This window comes from Lissotriton vulgaris, chromosome 6, assembly GCF_964263255.1.
Source record: "Lissotriton vulgaris chromosome 6, aLisVul1.2, whole genome shotgun sequence".
NCBI classification, from domain to species: domain Eukaryota; kingdom Metazoa; phylum Chordata; class Amphibia; order Caudata; family Salamandridae; genus Lissotriton; species Lissotriton vulgaris.
The window spans coordinates 1,274,782,868-1,274,802,981 of NC_141694.1; the positions used below are offsets into that span (position 1 = coordinate 1,274,782,868).

The following is a 20,114-nucleotide window of genomic DNA, read 5'->3' on the forward strand; positions in this document are numbered from 1 at the left end:
CCAACTCCAATCTGATTAGCATTTTTAGGTTTAAACAAGCAAGAACTGGGAGCAGGACCTTTTCTTTTCTCGGTTTTTCTCATTGCCTGCCTCAGGTACTGAGATCCCTGAATTCAGAACTCACTTTCATAAAAGATCTTAAAACGTGCCTGTTTTAACCTTCATAAGCCTACTAACTACCTTTTCTGATTTTTCAGTTTTGTTGGCTCTTAGCACAAGGGGCACCTGAAATATTGGGTATTTGTCGTGCTGTATAAATGCAATTTTTTTCCATCCATATGGCACATTTCTCATGCGTATTTGCGAACTATTGTAGCACTTTCCTCTAGGCCGAGGGATGTGTGGGGCCCTTTGCAGATGTATTTGATGAGTGATGAGGAGAGAACGGACGTGGAGGTCACAGAGTGTGATGCCCCGGGGTCGGATGACCTCCCTATGTAAAGCTCTGTTAGGGATAGAAGGGGGGGGGGGCTACTTAGAGGTTGCCGCTATTGCAGAATAATGCAACTGTGAATTTGATGCTGACCCTACTATATTGCTGATATATTATATACTGCTGTTGAGGATGACGATATTGCATATTCTAGCTCTGATGTACTGTGCTGATAGCTGAGGATCATCTGGTGTCATTGACGTTGGGTTATTGAGACCTCCCCTTACAGGATGGACTGCCTTCTCTACAACAGCTGCTAAATGGATGGACTTGTTTTCGTCCCACTGCCTTATTATTACATGCATTGTGTTTTTCTCTCTGATGTTCAATAACTATGTGCACGACGCAATGTGATGAATGAATCTGATATTCTGATGTATGTTTAACAGCATAACATTTAAAAAATAAAGGTTTTAAAAAAAAACTATTGTAGCACTTCCATGGGTATTTAAAAGATATGAAAAAACAATGAAGACCTGGGTCTCACGTTCCCCTACCTTTCACTTTCAGGCCAATCGGGTTACAGACCAGGAGGTCTATACGTTTCTTGTTTAAATTTCACAGTGGCTAGAACATAAATGCTAAATCCAAAACAAAACGAGGATTTAATCCATGATTTTTAATTGTTCATATATGGACATTGTACCCAAAATATATCGTACTGTTTCTCTTAATATCTCTGCAGGTGCCATTCCTCATATACTTTGACAACCGTGTTAAAAGTTTTTCCACGGGATCTCTCTTTCTTTGATCCCCCCAAAAAATAAGAATAGCTCAGGTTTGTACACTGAAAGTAGCAGATATTTGTACAAAATGCCCCTGACCATGCCGAAGAAGGCCACAAATGTCACAGCATTTTAAAATGCAGGCTGCTGGGTTTTGTTCTTAATTATCTTCATGTCCAATCTTCCTTTTCAGATGTTTTTGAGAAGCTTTCTGGGTTGCTTCTCCCTCGCTTCTTCAGCCGCAGTTCTTCCCTAAAGTTGTACCCAAAAAGGGTTGGGTCCTCGTCACACATTTCTCTGTACACATTGCACAGATTTTTAAACTGCAGCATCGAAAGCTGCTTTGGCCGTAACGTTGGGTCCACGTCGGCCAACATCAACATTTGCTCCGTGGATTTCAACCGTCGAGCTTCTGGAAACAGCACTCTAGTTTGGAAGGGATTGAGAAAGGTACAAAAAGTCAACACTCATCATTATTATCGATCATAAATCATTTACAAAAACAATACATCTCTAGTTTTAACAGCAGCACGTAAAAAAAGAAACAGCTCAATAAATCAAATGGGGTAGGATGCAGCTGCAGATCAAAAAATCTGATTTGCATCTGATAAACCAATTTCCTTAAGTAAAGATACAAGAAATCTACTCCTTTCACATACATAAAATTGACAGGAAAAACTAAGAGTATTAAGGTCTGCGTAGAGCAATAGTCATGAGGGAACAGATTCAAATGTTCTAGTGCTACATAATCCTAAGGAAAAGATATAAAACAGAAAAGGATGAAGAATGCTCATCCGTAAGCATTTTAAAATAAAGTGATCGCTTACATTTTCCACCAATATACGGTTATTGTTCAATTGTTTTTATTTTGTTTTTCCTTAAATAAAATTAGACTTTACTGAAGGTTTGGTTAATAGTTCGACTGCCTCAGGGAGTTTCTATGATGACGGAGAGCAGTCTTTACCCATGCCTTATCATTTTTAACTACTAAGTCAGGATTTGTAAAAATTCAGGGCCGTCTAGTTCGCAACACAAATCATGAACATATTTTAGCCATATTTCTAGTGTGTGAAAAGTCCCAAGCATGGATCATTTTCTGGTTCAGGAAAGTACAAAGATTAGTTCAAATGGACAACTTTTATAATAAAAGAGTTACTTTATCTCTATCCTCCAAATATGGGACAGCGAACTGTGCATGGCAGGAGAAGCGGGAACTATGAGGCAGTAAAACCAAGAGCCTTCTAAAAAAATATTTTTCTTCCATCTGCAAAAATAGGATCAATAAAACCCCAAATTCCTGAGCCACGGAAGATAAAAGAAGGCATTTACTGTTACAGATCTCCCAATGGCTAAGCCCAGCCTGGTAGCAAAACGGATGACTGCATCACGTAATTGAATAAATTACTTTCATCTTGATTGCAAATGATGAGACTATCTACTACTGTTATCAATATCAAATACAATACCCAAATATGAAAAGGCCTGGATTTTTTTTAATCACATGGATTTTTATTGGAAAAGTTAAGGGTTGTACTGGACTTTAAACCCAAGGTCATAATAAACGTTTTAGTAAAGTTGGTACTTATACCTGTGTCATTCGTAAAGGTCACAAAGCAGTCAATCAATTTCTTTAGGCCATTGGCTGGAGAGGTCATAAGCAAGGCGTGCATAATCAGTGTAAAGCAACACATGAATAGTCCTCATCCCTAACTGAGGCATAACTTGACTGGCAGTCACTAGGCCAGCGCACAGATTGTAAATGTACACAATAAAAAGAATAGGAGCTAAAAAGCAGCCCTGCCGAACACCTCTTGCCAAGTTAAACAATTCAGTACATCACAACATCAACGCTCAAAATACACAGTTGGCAGCCATCAGCACAGTATCTTTCAAAAACTACTAAAGCACAAGTTACTTACCTTCGGTAACCATATATCTGTAAGAGACATTAGTTAGTGATATATTTCTTATTTTATTTTATTTATTTATTTTCTTATATAGCGCAGGATTCGACCCCTGAAGGGGTATCTCCGTGCTTGCGCATAGGTACAGATGTTGGACTGATAACTGAATAATTAAACTACCAGCAGATTATAAGGTTGAGTAGAGATGAGTTTTAAGGACCTTCCTAAAGGATTGGAAATTTGAATTAGTCTTTAGGGCAAGTGGAAGTGAGTTCCAGAGAATGGGACCTTTATAGGAGAGGGCACGCCCTCCCTGTCTTGCCCTCTTAATCCTAGGGACCTGAAGCAGTTGCTGGTTACTTGAACGCAAGGAACGTCCAGGACTATAGGGGATGAACTTGTCCGTTAAGTACTTAGGGCCTGTCCCAAAAAGACATTTGTGTATGGTACAGCAGATTTTGTATTTAACCCGCTGCCGAACAGGCAGCCAATGAAGGCTGTCCAAAAGCGGGCGGGAAGGAGTCCTGGGCAAAACATTGAGCACCAGTCTTGCCGCGGTGTTCTGGACCACTTGCCGACGATTAAGTTGTTCTTCATTGGCCGAGATAAGCAGGCCATTGCAGTAGTCCAGCCTACTGACCACCAACGTCTGGACCAGAGTCTTACGATGATAATCAGGAAGGAATGGAAAAACACGTTGCAGGAGTCCGATGGTGTGGAAGCATAGACCAGCAACTTGATTGGCATGTTCTTTAAGCACCAGTGCCTGATCCAGACGCACACCAAGATTTTTAACGGTCTGTTTTGGACTTGGCACTGGCCCAAGATCTGGAGGCTACCATTCTGGGGACCACAAAAGCGGGGCCTCTCCGAATAACATCACCTCTGTTTTGCCTACATTGCATTGAAGGCAATTTGTAGCCATCCAGTTTGAGACCGCCCTCATACCATCCGCAAAAGATTTTCTTATTGCTGGAGTGAGAGACTGGAAAGGGAACAGGAGCTGGGTGTCGTCAGCATAGGACACCGGGGTGAACCCATATTCTCTTATAATGCCAGCCAAGGGTGCCACATACACATTAAATAGTGTAGGGCTTAGACATGAGCCTTGTGGCACTCCCTTGGTGAGCTCCCTAGAGATGGATTGAAGGGAGCCCAATCTGACACCTTGTGAGCGGCCTGGGAGAAAACTCTCTACCCAGGACAACGTCAAACCTCCTATGCCCACCTCCCGCAGGCGGCCGAGAAGAATCTCATGTGACACCGTGTCGAAGGCAGCGGACAAATTTAACAGCACCAGAATCATCGAGCCCCCTCCATCTAGTGCCATCCGGATCGTATCGGTCACTGAGAGAAGGGCAGATTCGGTGCTGTGATTGGGTCTAAACCCCGATTGAGAGGAGTCCAGACCTCCCGCTGCCTCGATGTATTTTGACAGACAGGTGTTTACATGCTTCTCGGCCATCTTGCTAAAGTATGGCAGGAGGGAGATGGGTCTGAGGTTGGAAAGATCCGTCCATGGGTGTGCCGTGTTCTTACGAATAGGGTTCACCAGCGCTCTCTTCCACTCCATAGGTACCCGCCCTTCCTTGAGAGAGAGATTTAATACAAATTTGACCTCAGGTCCAATCAAAGTACTCAAGGGAGCAATTATTTTGGCGGGTAGAAAATCATCCGGAGACCCAGATTTTATGTGACTGATAAGATTGGAAAGATCAGTATTATTAATTGATGGAAAGGTGGTAAATGAATGGTCCCCAAGTATGGATGGATACCTTAGAATTTCCCCCAGGTGTCAGACTGGCTCCAGAAACTTTATGTCAGCAGTACCCCTGCGTGTCTGAAAGTGGCATCGTTGGGCTCTGCGTCCGTCGTAGGCATTGTGATCACCGGGATGACGTTGAGGCAGCTACTTAGATGCCGCCCTCTCGCGCTGTCAGTTCTGTACATGACTTTCCGCACCAGGAACGCTGAGCCATGCAAGATTCTGACCACCAGGGCATTGAAAATAGGGCCCTGAGGACCTTAACCCTAACAGAAGGTAAGTAGCTTGTGCATCTGAAAGAGACAAGTTAGTGATAGATTCCTTACCTTAGAATAGATACCCCAGCAATACCAACCCCGGTGGCGGGTCTGCTAACCAAGATCACACTAGAAAGTCAAGGAGAACAGAACGGTCAAAGTAGCGGTCTCTCCGGACTTGGCTGTCAAGGCAAGAATGCTTGGTAAAAGTGTGCAGCGAGGCCCACGTGGCTGCCAGACAGATGTCTTGCAGGGGGACACCACGTCCCAATTCAGTAGTAGCTGCCGTCCCCCCGCCCTGGGAGAATGGGCACGCAGCCCCACCGGAGGTTTCTTTTTAGCCAGAGAATAACAATCTTTTATACACAAGACGACCCAGCGTGAGATAGTCCTCTTGTATACAGCCCGGCCTTTCTTGGCACCTACATAGCCAACAAAGAGCAAGTCATCCACCCGGAACTGTTGTGTGTGATTCAGGTAAAATGAGAGCGCATGTTTCGGTTCAGACTGTGGAGCCTCTCTTCTTCTCTGGAGGGTGTGGAAAGAAAGTGGACAGGGTGATAGTTTGCCCGATGTGGAAGGCAGTAACAACCTTTGGCAAGAAGGAAGGACGGACAGAAAAGGAGGTTTACAGGAAAGAGCCTGGAGCTCACTCACACGCCTAGCGGAGGTGAAGGCAACCAGGAAAGCAGTCTTTAAAGTCAGTAAACGAAGAGGACAGTTGTGAAGCGGCTCAAAAGGAGCGCACATCAAATAAGTAAGAACTAAATTCAAGTTCCACTGTGGCATCACAAAAGGAATAGGAGGAAAAAGGTGAGTAATGCCTTTGAGAAATCTATTTGTGACCGGGGACTTGAAAAGAGAGGGCTGATCAGGGAGCCTGAGAAAGGCCGAAATTGCTGAAAGGTAGCCCTTAATAGTGCCCAGAGCAGAGCCCTGCCGGGCCAAAGAAAGAAGAGACAGAATGACTTCTGAAAGAGGGGCAGAAAGGGGATCTACAGTCTTTGCTGTGCACCATGGCACAAATTTGTTCTACCTGCAGGCGTATACCGATTTAGTGGAGGGACGCCTGGCTGCCAGAATTATATCACAGACTTCAGGAGGCAAGTCAAATGGAATCAACTGTCGCCGCTCAATCTCCACGCAAGGAGGTGGAGGCTGGACAGGTTCGGGTGGAGGACCGTCCCCTGCTGCTGCGACAGAAGGTCCTCCCAAAGAGGCAGTCAGATCGGGAGATCCACGCTCATACTGAGTAGCTCGGGATACCAAACTCTTCGAGCCCAGTCCGGGGCCACAAGAATGACTTGTGCCTGGTCGCACCTGAACTTCTTCAGCACTCTGGGTAGAAGTGGTATAGGTGGAAAGGCGTACAATAGACCACAACTCCACTCGTGACGAAAAGTGTCGCCGACCGAGTGCCACCTTGTAAATTCCAAAGCGCAGAAATGCTGACATTGCGCGTTCCCTTCGGTGGCGAATAGATCTAACCAAGGCTCTCCCCAATGTTGAAAGAGACCTTGTACCACTTCCGAGTGAAGACGCCATTCATGATCCATCATGCACCTGTGGCTGAGTTCGTCCCGCCATGGCGTTCAAAAGAACCTGCAAAGTGTTGAACTACAAAGGAAATGCCTTGACGTTCCAGCCATGTCCAGAGACGCAGAGCATCCTGACATAGGGTCCACGACCCCACCCCGCCTTGCTTGTTGCAGTACCACATGGTGGTGGTGTTATCTGTGAACACCTGCACTACTCTCCCCTTGACAGAGGGAAGGAATGCCTTCAGTGCAAGAAGGATCGCCCGGAGCTCCAGAAGGTTGATATGGAGCCTGGACTCCGCCGAAGACAAGAGGCCTCTTATCTCCGTCCCTCCCATGTGGCCCCCCCATCCCAGGAGGGACGATCCGTCACCACTGTGTGCTCCGGTTGGGGAAGGGAGAGTGATCCGCCGCTGACCCAACGCTGGTTCGTGAGCCACCACTGCAACTGTCATGCAGTGCCCTCCGAGATCTGGACTTACTCTGTCAGATCCCCTTGATGCTGTACCCACTGGAATTTCAGGTCCCACTGCAGAGCCTGCATATGCCATCTGGCATGCTTAGTCAGCAGGATGCAGGAGGCCATGAGGCCCAGCAGACTCAAGGTCAACATGACTGAAACCCAGGACAAGGGCCGAAAGGGCGGAATCATAGCCTGAATGTCCCGGACTTGCTGTTTGGGTGGATAAACCCGAAACTGCACCGTGTCCTGAACCGCTCCGATAAAGAGGAGCTTCTGAGAGGGAATCAGGTGCTACTTCGGCACGTTGATGGAGAACCCCAGCAAATGTAGGAGGTCGGCGGTAGTCTGGAGGTGGGAGACGACTGCCTGGGGCGAGCCCACCTTTAACAACCAGTCGTCGAGATCGGGGAAGACTGAAACCCCTGATCTGTGCAGATGAGCTGCGACCACCGCCATCACTTTCGTGAATACCCGAGAGGTGCAGGTAAGGCCAAAAGGGAGCACGGTGAACTGAAAATGCTCGTGGTCTACCGTGAATCGCAGGTGATGCCGGTGGGCCGGCCGGACGGGGAAATGAAAATAAGCGCCCTGCAAGTCCAACGCTCCCATCCAGACTTGCGGGTCTAGGGCAGACAAGACCTGAGCAAGTGTGAGCATCTTGAACTTCTTCCGGAGGAAGCGATTGACGGTCCGAAGGTCTAAGATAGGAAGCAGGCCCTTGTCCTTTTTCGGAACCAAGAAGTAGTGGGAGTAACAACCACGACCTACTTCAGGCGTCGGAATACACTCGATGGCCCCCTCGGCCAAGAGGGTCGCAACTTCCTGCTAGAGAAGTGGCAAGTGATCCTCCGACATGAAGTGGTACTGAGATGGCATTCCTGGAGGGGTGGTCTCGAAGGGGAGGGAGTGGCCCCTTCGGACAATCTGTAAAACCCACCTGTCCGAAGTGATAGTGCGGCAGTGGGGGAGGTGATGGCGAATCCTGCCGACCACTGGCGTTTGGTGGGCCTGAAACACCAGTTTTGGAAGGTTTGGAGGCAGTGGTGGCAGGGGAGGTGGTGGACTGACCCGCTCGTTGGCCCTGTGACCCACCTCGGCGGGTCCCACATCCGCGGCTGGGCTGAGACTGTTGCTGCGCAGGCCTGTGGCTTTGAAACAAACGTGTTTGGGCGCCCTTTCCTTGGCCACGAAAAGAGCCGAAAGCAGAAGTCAAAGGAGTGCGCTTGGTCAAAAGGCCCAAGGACCTGGCCGTAGCCCGCAAGTCCTTTAAACGCTCCAATGCACTGTCTGCCTTGTCGCCAAAAAGACGAGTGCCATCAAAAGGCATGTCCATCAGAGTGTTCTGGACATTCAGCCATTCTCAGCCAGGCGTGGAGGCATAGCTCCACTGTCGTGGAAATCGCTTTGCCCAGCAAGTCGGCGGTGTCAAGGCCACAACTAATCGTGAACTTCGCTGCATCTCTCCCCTCAGCAATAGCTTGGGAGAGCACCGTCCGGACCTCCTCCTGACACTGAGGCAGCACCTGCGCCACCGTATCTCACACAGAGCGGGAATAACGGCCCAAGAGGCATGTGGTGTTCAATGACTGCAACCCTGAACTGGCGGAAGAGAAAATCTTCTTCCCAAACTGCTCCATTTTCTTGGATTCCCTGCCCCGAGGTGCGGAAGGGAATGTGCTCGGAGACGCAGAGGCTTGGACAAACAAGCTCTCAGGGGTATGGTGTTGGGAGAGAAAAAAGGGGTCGCCCGGGGCCAGGCGATGGCATCGGGCCATGTTCCTATTCACAGGAGCCCCTGTGTTGGGCCTGGACCAGGTGCTCAAAAGAACATCCGAAAGTGCATCATTAAAGGGCAGCAGCGGCTCGGCAGAGGAAGCCGCCGGCCGAAGCACTTCTGTCAGGAGGTTATTCCTGACGACCACCGAAGGGAGCTCGAGGTGGAGAGCCTCTGCTGCCCTACGCAACACCACTGAATAAGTACCACCCTCCTCCCTAGCCACGGTAGAAGGAGACAGTGCGCCAGGTTCTGGAGGGAAATCCAGATAACCTGCGTCCTCCAAACCCTCTGCCCAGTCTGGGTCTAACTCGCATTGGGCTGCGAGAGGGTCTTCAGACCCCTCCCAGTCCTTCCCGTCCTCTGTAACCTACTGGGCAGGTGGGAAAGAAGGAGGAGGATGGCGAAAGGGATCAAAATTCCCCAGTGGCGTCGGAATCGGCGGCGATCAACACCGGTTCGGCACGTCTCCATGTCGGGGTGGAAGCTGATGACATCGGCCCGGGAACCGGCCAACGCCGGTGCCGAAGATGTCGGTGTTGGTGGAGGTCGTACGAGGTCAACCGACATCGACTGGGATCCATGGGGGTCTCGCAGCACCGGAGCCCGTCGACGGGGTCAGAGCCGTTGACGAAGAAGGGCAAGGACCCCAAGTCAGACCCACGGGGCTCAAAGGCGCGCCGGCGAGGCCCAATGGGCCAAAGATACGGCCCATGGCTGACAAAAATTCCTGCAGCCGGACCAGAGTCGCCGACGGACCCGGGAAAGGCAGGAAGGCCGTCAGCAACTGCATAGGCTCCACTGGAACTGCAGAGGTGGCATCACCCGCACCCTCAGCCGTGTCGTGTGACAGGCTAGGTGAAGAGCCACATTGCTTCTATGACCTCTTGTGCTTCGTCTTACCTGAACCAGAGTGCGAAGACTTCGTCGAACGATGGTGGGACCGGTCCCTCGACCTCCCACAGGACCGGAACCTTGAACGGCGCGGAGCCGACTCCTGGGCTCAAGCAACTTTCGGGACCGCTCCAGCAAAGTTTTCGGAGCAATGGTCCGGCAGTCGTGGCCACGCTTCAGGCAGTGGAGAAACTCGTGGTGCGGGTCAGTCATCGACATTATGCGGGGACAAACGTAGCAAGACTTAAAACTGGGCATCCCTACAACACTAGGAGTCAAAGACTCAAAAAAGACAGAGACAAAAGTCCCCAAAAACTCAGCCAAAAAATGACTGGGGGTACCACTCTCTCCGGATCTGCGCTTGCTGGCGTGGAAAAAGAAAGAACTGAGGTCAGTGCGCTAGGGCGGCGTCTAAGTAGCTGCAGCAAAGCCATCCCGGCGATCATGACACCTACAACGAACGAGGAGCCGCACAGCGCCACCTTCCGACACCAGGGATACTGCTGACAAAAACTTTCCAGATCCAGTCTGACGCCTGGGGGTAATTCTAGAAATCTATCACTAACATGTCTCTTTCAGATAAATCCAACATCTGACATGCTGAGCTCTAGTACTTACTGGGTAACTGACATCGTTACCACCCTTCCTTCTCTCAGGTGTAGCTGGTTGGGCATGATTTAGTGTTGAGGAGTGAGACATTCCGCATGAAATTACCACACAAACAGTGGGGAATTTGATTTGGTTCAGGAGCAGGTTCAGAAACATTCAGTTTCAAGTGGAAAACTCTAGCCAAGTTTCACACTGTAGGGAATAAAGTCTGAATTCTCTCTATCACCAAATCTGCTGACAGAATGGAAACTCTTGCACGTTTCAGCATTACAATCTTCCACTGGCGGTTTGGGGTTGAGATTATGAGGCCCAAAGTCAATGGACAGGCATAGAGTTGCTATTTGACCATTCCTTAAGAAAATAGGATGGATTTCTTGCCGGGTACCTGAGTATTCAAGCAATGCAACTGACGAAGCAATACTGACAGTATTCCGGGTGCAAAAAAAATCTGTTGTTTCTTGTATGTGTGTTGTGTCATGAACATTTTGTAATGTTGTATTATGTCCATTCCTGTTTGTGCACTGATTTTATATATATTGTGTGTTTTGTAGCCCTGAAGAAGTCCATTTTGACAAAATGCATTGTATACAGCAGAATCCAGGGAAGAAAATAATTTATTTTTAAATGAAAGAAACATGATTAAACAATTCATTTGATAAAGAAAAAGATTCTGGTATTCAGTCTCGAATACTAGAAATAGTGATCTTGAGTGGGTGCTGAGTCATATCATTCTAAAGTTGATGGAGAGTTTCTCTGAGTGTTGGAAATTAAGACGGTTGGTCTTCTAGACTCGAGCACCACTGTGTTTTAAATAGCACCTTACCTACCAAGGTGCGGCGTTCCTGTGCATCAGCCTCTCTTTTGTAAATCACTTCATAGGGTTAGCCAATGAGAGGAGCTAGTGGGATTGTCAGCCTCCTGCTGCCTCCTTGAAGCCTCCAGCTTTGTCCCAGGCTGCCGTGTATACCCTCCTACAACCCTCTAGTCTCCAGGTAAGTGCTCCATTGAATGTTTGGATGCATGCATGTGTGTATGAATGTATATGTATTTGCAAGTGTGTGCTGTGCTTATAAATGCATTGGTGTGCATGTATATGTCTATGAATGGGTAGATGAAAGTATGTGCATGTGTGTGCCACAGAGCCTCAGGTAATAAAGCAAAGCAGCCACCCCTGGCTGATACTCCCTGTCTTCTTCCCAGTTATGAAATCTAATGTCTCATTGGGGACTGTCCACAATATGTATCCAAGCAAGCAAAGCAGTTCTTGTGTTAGCACACTAAGCGTGGGCTGCACGGAAATACTGTTTACCAAGAACCAAAGGCTGTGTGACCCAGCTCCTACAAACAACCAAAGATACATGTTTAACTTAAGCGAGAGCACTGCTGCATGTGCTAACCAAACTGAAGAAAGAAGTAGATAGAGTGAAAGAACAGCTAAAAGATAGATGCAAATAAGACCTAAAGATGCTGGTCTAAGTCCTGCTTAGGTATTTGCTCAGTGAGAGAGTCAATCTGTCAAGGAAAGTCTTGGTGAAAACACATGGGGGCAGACTTCTGCTGCCAAGAGATTTGCAATGACCTTGGCCCATCTTTGAGGGGCCAAGCGGACCGTGTCTATTCCAGCAATGAATAAAAAGCATAAGCATAGCCAATAGGTCTCGCCTTTGGGGCCTTATAAGTGTTTTCCGATGCCGCGCTAATCCTGGCTTTATCTTGAAATTCGTGAGACAGTTTGCAATACTATAAGAGTAAGACCTGTCGGCATGTTTGGTAATCCTGCCCTAAGTGTTCGAATAGATGACTGCATGCACAAGTGTGTTTGCATGCAGCTCTTTGATGGCAGTTCTTAGCTCACTGTGCTAGATTACTATTGTAGATTGTGAATTGCACAGTAACAAAAGGATCTCTGTGACAAAAGCAGAAACCCACAGAGCTCTACACATAACATACACTACTGTGATCTGCGTGGTACACATTCTTTGCAGCAGTCATATTAACCCTTAAAAATGGTAACAGAAAAGGGCATAAAACAAATAGTTTATAAACTGGAGAACATCAAATTGGCTAAAGAATCACTTTAAATTCATAAGGGGAAATCACAGCAGAGAAAACAAGAATGTGGCACTGCAGAGAAGTTTTCAATTCAATATGCCCGTGTTTTATCCTCTAGGGCTACATTTCTTTTGGTGTGAAATGCCAAGCTTGGACATCTGCAATCTTGATTTAAGATAAAGAAGTTTACTTGCAAACTAAATGGCAAACTCACAGATATCTCCCTACATTGTGGACAAACTAAAACTAAAACTTACAGGACATATAACATGTTTTCCAAGAAATGCCCCTTGCAGGAAAACAAAACACGCACCAGGCCCAGACAATGAAAATGCTTTTTATTTATGTTTCAAAAACCAAAACATAAAATGTCCAATAGCTCAGAAGGTTTCTTCTAATTCCAATTTATTTGCAGAAATTTTGCTTAGGTTGAATGATTGACACAGACGAAAAAACGTACTCTCTTCAAATGAAGCTCTCTGTGACTTAGAAATCACTTATTATCCCACATACTGCTCTTGATATAGGCCAGAATTTAATTAAAAAAAAATTACATATGTTAAACAGTATGAATAAATTATTATATGACCTTCACATAAGCGAGATGCATGTGTTTAATTCAAGGTGAGGGATTACTACACTTTGTCTGCAGGGACATTTTGGCCTAGACTCTGAGCAAGCTCAACGTCATATGGTTTTTAACTTTATTATGTCAGTCTAGGAAGGAGTTAATCTTCTCCCAGTATGAATTATGAGGTCAGTTATCGAGAACTTGCTTGCCTTTATGCAGTGCTTGTCAGTGCAATAGCTCTCATCAATGACGCTTAAAAAATAATACTTACCAACAAATACTAACTAAACAAATGTGCATGATAATGATCAATTTATACATATAATTCTATTTTCAGAGTTAGCAGAGTAAAATACTAACAAAGAATGAAAGTGCTATTTTTCAGGTTTCAGCTCTCATATTTTGGCACTGGCACTGTACTGATCACACAGAACTCTTGATGTGGGTTCCATGGTGCTGTGCCTACATGCGCGGTTCCACACTCTTTCCCATCACATTGTAACTGAGCACGGCCAGACATTTGCAATTCTGTCTCCTGATAGTGATCTGCAACAATGTACTGCTTGAAAGGGAAATATCTCCCAATACATTTACTCAATGTCCATCTGAGGCTACAAAGGAATTGCGCTACAATAACTGGTTCAGTAGTGATAGTAGTATATACATGTCCAAGGGATTGGCACCCCTCACCACAGGATAAAGCCTAACTGGAACCAAGAGGCCATCAGTAGCCCAATCCTATCTCACTAATGCCTTTAACCATTGAACAGTTAATGATTATTATATTTCCCCTAGAGCAGAAGCATCCCAAATAATGAACCATATTTAAGACATCAAAGAATACTGTAATTCTTCCCCCCCCCCACCCCCCCCCCCCCCCCAAATAATAAAGGAACTATCATTTGCAGGCTAAGGTGTACACTCGGTATTGCTTGTGTTTTAAGTGCAGTGTTCCCCCAGTAAACAAATTCAAAAATATGGGTCACTGAATATGCATTCAAACTGTGTATTGTAAACCGCACTAACATGGCTGATGATAGAATATCCGTCTGAGCAAACATGTGGTGTCATACTGATGTATGTTTCTGCAGGATTTTTAAAGTTATTCCAGTATGTAGTACAAAAAAAAAAACATTTTCCCCTAAAATGTATTTCAAGGTGATGGAACTATATTGGCAAGGTAGGCGAGTGAGGTCGCCCAAAACTCACAGCCTGTAAGTACGTTTTTGAACTGTCTTGTCTGGTATCAAAATTATTCTGTAACTTTCCACACTACAAATGCTGGATGGAAAGATGAAACAAGATGATGTTTGGGTGGTCTGGGGTGACAAATGTCTCTGCCATAAGGTAAAGAGGAATCCTGAATAACTAGAACAATCGGCGGAATATACAGCTATATTACATTCAAAGTAAGACACCTATTAAAGTTACAGGTGTAGACAAGATAGACTGCATTGTCTCTATGTAGGAAATATACAGCACATCTATTCTATGGGCATCCCTCTTCAAAATTCAATTCAATTTTATTCAATATTAACTGCATTGATCAAAGTCATAACAATGGGTCTATCGAATACTCTCATCACTCTAGCGCACAGACAATCTTCTTGAACACTAAAAACGTTGAGCCCACTGCCTCATGGGTACCTGACTAAATGGAACAAATTAGTTCAGGCACACTAAAGTCTACTTGTCAAAGGCGGCAGGTTAATAACTCCTTGGCTTTCTTGTTTATAGGAAGATCTACTGAGCTGAAAACTGCAGAGATGATAAATAATGTGAAGAGATGCTAATACCTCAGCAAACTTAAGAGTCGGAGTAGAAAAAGCCGAACCCCAGAGGTCAGTGCCAGCTCTGAAAAGGAAGAGAAGGAAGGCGTAGAAGAGGTACTGGTGAAGTAAAGTGTACAAAGTGGAAACTTACATATTTTTATGCTTGTACTCTTGGTAATGAAATGAAAACTCTCCTGGCCTTGACTACATTCCGAGGATGGCTGACACATTACTGCTATGACAAAGTCAGAGTGATACACACATGATAATTGGATACAGTAGTCAAGGCAAAAGACGTATTCAGACACTACAGGATGAATAAGAAATGTAGCATCCAAGCTTTTACATAAATGATTGCATTAAGGCAACAGAGGTACAGACAATGTGTTGATAAGCAAGGAAACCCTTGAGGTCCTAAACCACCTTTTAGAGTGGTGTTCTGTATAGACAAGCGCCACAGAAGACGTGTTGTTGAAAAAAACCTTGGTATACAAAAATCATGGTGGAGAAATGCTGTGAAACAGACTCATAGGATAAAAAGATCAGACATTAGATAGTTTTAGGGAAAGGTTAAGGCCAACAAATGAAGTACATTATAATGTAAGTAAGGGGTTAAATGAAAAAATTGAATGAGTTATGTTTAGGCAAGGGATTTAAGGGAGTCTATCTTATTTATGAAACACAGGAATTATACCTGGAACTCACAAAAAAACAATGAGATTTAAATGTAAAAAAATGTAAACACTGGATCTGAAAATGAATTACCCAAATATAATCTCAAAGCGATCAACTGCCCTGGAAACAATCTTGAAAAAAAATCCCCATATTTGAGTGAAGTGTGGGAATGTTGGGGGTGGGGGTGGGGGTTGAGGGGAAATGGGATAGCATACATATATAATAAAAATAAATCAGACCCTATGCAAGTAAGTAGTAAGGGATGCTGTAAGATTAACATTGAAGATATGGCATGGGGTAAGGTAAGGGTTAAAACAAAAAAGGAATAGGAAATGGGTAAGGAAAACCATTTCTAGAGAGTCTTTCCCAAACAAAATCTAAAAATTAAAACTGCATCACAAAGTCACAAAATAAATAGTACGAGATATAAAAAATAAAATTACCTACCTTTAATTGCAGAGCGATTAATTGACCGGAAATTAACACATGGAACTCACAAAGGGAGTAGCTGAATAATTAGTGGAAACACTGTACAGTAAATAAGTTAAAGGGAAGCTGCTGAGAATTATGTGATTTATTCTTATAGATGCTGATTGGAGCATCTAAACTGTAGCAGTGACACGGTGTGCGTCAAACTAATAACAGCTGGTAAACAGACCAAGGCAGTTAATGGCCAGGGTCTTCCTAACAATCAAACTTAAAGACTCTAACCTACAGAATCAGTATTTCAAATAGGAAAATTATCAAGAATCAAAATCTGCATTACACACAGGGAATCTAGACTTTAAGTCATATTTAAAAAGAAGGGGGTATTACTGGAGGGGAGTCATAATGGTAAGGCAATATTGAAACTAAAGGGAATCCTTTGTAAAATGTATTTTATGCTTGAAGAACAAATACAATCGAAAGGTTTAGCATTCAAAAGAGGTAACCAGAATATTAACTGCAACATGGTTAGTATTTCAACTGTGCAGAGATCCACATAAAGAGTGACACATTAACCTACATTTCAAAACAGTAAAGTGGAACTGGCATTGCAGTCTGGACAACAAAGCCACAGAAAGAGGAGAACATTAACAAATTCACTAAGTAAGTAGACAAGACAATCTAGAGTGTGTTAGTGGAGTCCCTTCACGATTTGGGGGAGGGGGGGGTCAGTGGGACAAGGAAAAATATAGATCATTAGGGAACCAAACAGACCACTCAATAAAAAACTACATGCTTATAAAATGAGCAGGGTCACGCAGGGACTGATCTCATCAATATATTTATCGAACACACTCCCACTTTCAATTATGGAGTATTTAGTCCTAGCTAAAATGGTGACCTTGTTGAGATGCTTGTACACGTAAAAAATACCATGTGACCAATTCAAATGAAGACATTCAGAGAACGCACCTACTTAGTTCTTAGTTAGGATGGCATGGTTACATTAAATATGATGAAATTGGATTGAGATTCTGGAGGCCTTGCACTCACTGATCTACAACTTTACTTCTAAACAAGTCAGGTCCAACATGCAATTAAGTAGTGTATGTTAGAATGCAACTGGGAAAAATATTGTGAAATGGAACCCCTCTCTGTACTCCTCATGAGGGGAGAAGCTATAGAAACTACACTATCCATACGCATTATGAGAAAAGGGGGTTGGTTGCCTGTGAGGCTGCGGTCAGGAGAGTGCTCTAGCACCCCCCTTTTCAAGAGAGCTGGAGATTTGATGGGTGCAGTCTTTTAGGCGTTTAAGTCTGGATATGTCATATGTACAATACAGAAAGGGTGGCTACAATACTTTAGGAGACCTGTATCTGCAAGAGACCTTTATTACACTTGTTGACGCTCTGGTGTATTTGGGGTAAGACCAACCGAGTTTCATCAATATGCTAGATTGGTAGAAATTACCAAAGAAATCTGGAAAGAGTCTCTACGTATTCCTAAAGAGTCTCAGGCATTGGAGGTCCTATTAAGGCTGGGACTGCGGCTTTAACAGATCTTGCTGATTCAAAGATCCCCTAAGACAAATTGAAAATAAATGATGCCCCTAAATGCGAAACAACAGTGACAAAGAGACATACATGAACCTGTTAAGGATTTAGAATGGAAAAAAGAATGCCCACAAGTAAGGGCAAATTTAAATTTGTTAATTTTAATGTCCTGCATGGCGCCATGTTGGACCCATCAAAAATTAAGAAATGCTACCCAGAACCATCAGCTTCCTGCCAATCATGACACGGGCATGTAGTGCATTAAAGCCTTGCCCCTTCACAGCACTACGTTTAGAAAGTATACCAAAACAATGTCTGCTTAGTATAATCACAAACCCTGACAAACGCACAATAGGATATCAATTTGTGACAAACGGGTTACAGCTATCAAAATGCCACATAGCCATACATTGATTTCATCATAACGTCCCCTCGAAAAAGCATTGGAAAAGGACATATAAAAAGGGCCACATTTGAAGGACTGAGCATAAAGCCCATCAGAAAGGAGGAAAAGCACCAGAAGATATAGCTAATTGGGCAGATACGATTACTGAGTTAATATGAAACCCAAAAAACGAAATGTTGGAAAAACAACAACCATAGTTCAAAAATTATACTGTGCTATCAGAACTGTGCACTCTGTAATAGAACCTTTTATGGAAATTACCTTCAAGTTCTAATTGATGAAAATGACTAGATGTTTTGCTGCAAATATGCTATGCTATAAATTATCTTACTGTGAAGTGTGTGAGAAGCAAAGTGCGCGATCATGTTGCTCAGGAGACATCAAGTCCAAAGGGAAGAAGTTTATTCTTTATAGAAATGTCCCATCCAACTGCTCTCACCACTGCCCAGCTCTCCCTCTGATCATCATAACTTCACATTCCAAAATGACCAGGCTACATTCTACAGCCTTTCAATCCATGCAATCCCTTAACATATGCCCACATATTACAGCGTGTTACTGTGATAATATCAAAATTGCTATCTTAAGTTCACAAGCTTAAAATAAAGATATCAAAGTTTTTTTTAAAAAGGTGTGTCATTTAAAGGTGAAAATACAGTGGTGGGATTGAGAAGTTGAGGGGAGATAGAGATCTTTCAAAATAAAACAGGAAGCAGAGTTATGAAAACTATTTGCTCACATAAGAAAAGAACGATCAGATATGATAGGTGGGGTGCAAAAACACATTAAAGGGATTGAAAGAGGGTGGCCATGAGTGGCACTATGAAAGCAGTTTCTCATCGGCAGCTATGCGGAAGCCGCTCTCTAGCACCATTTGTTGCCAGAAACAAGTTTATAAGTGATAGCTACTTGCATGTAGTAATGAAGATAAGTTTGCCGCTCGTTCGTGAGTGCTAACAACGCCATAGACATATGCCTACTACAGTGGAAATCAGTAGAAATGGATGGGTTTGTGTATATATGCATGGATAAGATAAACATTAAATATGTGATGACAAAGGTCTGATTATGAGTTTGGCAGTCAGAACACTCCACCACAAACTGTCAAACCGCTGGTCCGCCCACATTATTTTGAGATGGTCAGGTTTCCGCCAGCAGTGTGCTCGCTGAATCTGTTGGAAACCTTACTTAAAGCCCTGACAGAATAGAGCCTGTTGTTGTTAGAACATCATGGTGCCTGCCCTATTTTGAGGGGTCAGTATAATGTTTTCTTTCTGTATGGGACCGCCAAGGAAAACCTGGCAGACCAGAACAGAAAACAATACCAATGACACCCGTACTCTTGTAGAAAGCTCCCAGAGTCTTTGGGTCAGTAGTACTTTGTTTTTCAAAAAGAACTCCTGGTTTGGGAGTCTGTTTTGAAAAACAAATAAGTTTAAAAGTTTGATTTCTGGCAGCTTTAAATATGGTGGCCACACACCAAACTTTCCAAGCCTTCAAAGGAGCCGTCTTAGCGGGCAGTAGTCTATCAAAATGGAAGACATAATGTTCTCCACCAGCATGAGAGAGAGTGGACCGCCCGCCCAACCTCGAATCAGGCCCAAGTGTAGTTTTCAGAAGTAAAAAAGTCCCTCATGCTTTCCAATCGGGGAAGAAGGATACATCTAAACAGCGAATAGATAGAAGATGACTGAAATACCCCTTTGAGCTGATCCAAGAGGGGGCTGACAATGCATGAACATTGCCTGAACTGCTGAATGTCCCAAATAAGCTAATGGCTGAAATAGGCGGAACCAAGGCCCCTATGAGTATATATAGAATACCTTTTATTTACGATGAATGGCGCAAGGGCCAACCTAGTCAAAGCTAAAAAGACCCTGTGAATGTGTACCCCTGAGTGTGTGAATTAAGGGTGGATAGCATAGTCACTTGAATCTGTCAATTTATACCTGCTGAACCCAAGACCGAAATTGACAACCATACCATTCCAGGGAGCCACTATGAAAGTGGCAAGAGGCTGAGTTAGGAAACAACAGACCAAAGGAGTGATACAGTTGCAGACATAATAGCTCCATTTCACTAAAAACCATAAATACTCAGTTTTATATTTGACAAAAACCTCTCTTTAGACACCTAAATCGTTGCTATTTTATTTATATTCTTCATCTATAAAGACTTTTTTAAATCTGTACTTGTTTTACTCCTACGGGCAAAAGACCACTAACACAAGCTTTATTAGAGCCTAAAAGGTCAATTTTCTGTGTGCTGGAAATTCATAATACATTGGCTCATCT

General features: G+C 44.3%; 1 protein-coding gene across 1 annotated transcript in view; it reads right to left on the reverse strand.

The window, feature by feature from the left end:
• Nucleotides 1–1,032: 1,032 nt before the first annotated feature.
• TFB1M (transcription factor B1, mitochondrial) overlaps nucleotides 1,033–20,114 on the reverse strand; it is a 500,646-nt gene continuing 481,564 nt past the window's right edge. Inside the window, exon 9 of the mRNA XM_086927399.1 lies at nucleotides 1,033–1,584. Coding sequence (XP_086783525.1) covers nucleotides 1,329–1,584 — 256 coding nt within the window. The 3' untranslated portion in view covers nucleotides 1,033–1,328. The remainder of the gene's footprint in view (nucleotides 1,585–20,114) is intronic.